Genomic DNA, 2,500 nt, shown 5'->3' with positions numbered 1-2,500 from the left:
GGAAAATGACGGAAAATTAAAAGGAAATAGGCTTGTTAGCCCATTAAATGGTTCAAACTTAAGCAAGTATACTAGTATGGTTTTTTTTACACTAGCTAATGTATTAGCTCCTCTTTTCTCTGATAAAATAGCGATTTAGAGAAATACTTAAAATCATGTCAACTTCTAAGCCAAACACTCAAGGAAAAGCATGGAAACTAAATAACTATTGTAGCCAACTATTTTATTTTCTTTATATCTTCCTTCAATCATACACGCACTTTCAAATGGATTTAGATCTTTGTCACTCTAAATAAACATTAAATGGTTCACTCTTTTGATTCACAAAAGTCTATCATTTAGTGAGCAGTTATATATGATTTGGTTTAAGTAAAAAGGAATAACACTATACATAACTAACATGAATAATAATGATCATTACAATACTAACAAATCATAATCATTAGCTCATTTTCAAATACCATATATACCCATTCACTAAGACCACAATTACTACTAAATTTTTGCACTAATCATGCAGTGACTCTTGGTTTTAGTCAAAGAACAAGTCATTATCAGAAGAGAGCACATGTTTACATTTTGACGGACCAATCCAATCTGACCCCACCAACTTATTCCCTCTCTCGTCGTGCAAGATGCTTTATTAAAGTCCAAGCCCACATGCATCTTCATCGATCTAACTAACTTATAAACAGTTTTTTCAAGAGATAGACTGATCATTGATCTTTCTAGTTAAAAGAAGAAGAAGAAGAAGAAGAATTACTACAACACAGTAGGTTTTAGGTCAAACTAGGCAATTTAACATTAAAAGGGTGACTGATTTTTTTTTTAAATTTTTTTTCCTGTTTTGTTTATATGATTAAGAGAAGATAATTAGAGAGTTAATTTCAAGTAGTTTTAAATGAGGAATTTAATCTCAAACCATATAAATTATAAACTTTCTCTCTTTTGAAATTATTTGTGATTTGAGGGTCCAATATTAATTAGGGGTTTCTTTACATATTTGTATATTATTATCATCTGAAGCCATAATGATTCCAAATTGAAACTAAAAAACTGTTTTAAAATAGGTTAAATGTTCAACTACCAATACTTTTTCACTTCGTGGCTGAGATCTACCTCACTGTTTACTTGTTTTCAAGTAGAGTTTAGATTTTGAACACGCTGTAAATCAACCACATTAATTTGCGTCTCGGGATAGAGGACTGCATTACATAGCAGGTTGACCAGTGACAAGACTTTATTTTAGTAGCCACAAGAGATAAGACTTCAAACACACTCATAGGTGGTCCTCCTACTAATAACAATTAATGATAAAAATACGAAAAAAATTCCATCTAAGGTTTTCATTATCTCTGGAAAATACTTCATTATAAGCTTTTATAAGTAACAATCATATTTATATTGAAAGTCTATGGTTATGTCTGAGATAAAAGTTAAAAGATGACGAGAGAGGAGCAACGCATTTTAAAAAAACTTAAGAAGGGGATACCTTTAAGAGATAGCAATACAACTTACACAATTTGGTACATATTCCAGAGAACAGAGTAGGAATGGTATGCTTTGCTAGGATCAAACCAGAGGTAGATCCTTTGCTCTCTGTTCCCCTCTCCACCAGTGAACACGTTGGTCTGCAGTATGTAGGGCTGCCCTGTCCTGTTCCCCAAGAACTCAAAATCTATTTCATCATGCTCCGAGTTCTGAGATGACAGCTGAAGCCCAACCAATTCAATCGTTAGAAAAAAAAAACGAAATTTCAATAACGTGCATGCATATAGATTGGTGGCTGAACATTAACTTACATAAAAGGCGGTGACAGTTCCTGCGGAGTCTCCAGGAACCATCTTTATCTGCATGCTGAAGTGCCCAAACAAGTAGGAGCTTCTGGACTGGAACCCAGTTCCTGTAACAAGTGGCGCGGTATCAAAATTAATTACACGCAATGCTCTCGATGGTTTCAGCGGAGACCACGAATTATATGCATTTTTAATTAGTAAATACGTACCCGTGTAGTTATCAAGATGGAGTTGGATCTCTCTGCCTCCATTGAAGTACTTGATGTGATCTAAAGCCCAAGTAGGTGCATAGTTCTTTTGGAACGGGACGCTCACGGGCTTTTTTGGTGAAGCGGCCATTATACCTCTCACAACGGAGAGGCCCAAGAAGCACACTAGGTAATAACAGAAAGAGGAGGAGGAAGAAGAAGAAGCCATCGCCGCTCAAATTAAGGAGGAGAGAAGAGAGAGAGGTTAAGTTTGTGGTAGAGAAACTGGGGGTACATGGGGTTTAAATAGGGCGTGGGAGGGCTACTTAGTTTAATTTTTAACAACAATAAAGAAAATGGGCAGTGTCCTGGTTGTATCCTGTTTTGTTACTTGTTTCAAGAGTTCGTGATATTGTTGGGGTTGGATTTGATGAGTTTGGAAGTTAGCGCAGCTGAAGATAGCTAGGAGACAGCAATTCTCACTGTTCACTACTTAGAAAACTGAGACTACTACCC

The 2,500-nt window shown here is 35.7% G+C and overlaps 1 protein-coding gene across 1 annotated transcript in view; it reads right to left on the bottom strand.

Annotated features, from left to right (window-relative positions):
• Positions 1–2,245, bottom strand: part of LOC109837390 (probable xyloglucan endotransglucosylase/hydrolase protein B) — a 3,002-nt gene extending 757 nt beyond the window's left edge. The window contains exons 1-3 of the mRNA XM_020405620.1: positions 2,006–2,245; positions 1,803–1,903; positions 1,519–1,712 (exon numbers count right to left, since the gene is read on the bottom strand). Of these exons, the coding sequence (XP_020261209.1) occupies positions 1,519–1,712; positions 1,803–1,903; positions 2,006–2,213 (503 nt within the window). The 5' untranslated portion in view covers positions 2,214–2,245. The remainder of the gene's footprint in view (positions 1–1,518; positions 1,713–1,802; positions 1,904–2,005) is intronic.

The sequence above is a fragment of the Asparagus officinalis genome, chromosome 4 (genome assembly GCF_001876935.1).
Source record: "Asparagus officinalis chromosome 4, Aspof.V1, whole genome shotgun sequence".
NCBI classification, from domain to species: Eukaryota; Viridiplantae; Streptophyta; class Magnoliopsida; order Asparagales; family Asparagaceae; genus Asparagus; species Asparagus officinalis.
The sequence above is the reverse complement of the archived record's forward strand: the minus strand, read 5'-3'. Positions and strand labels throughout refer to the sequence as shown.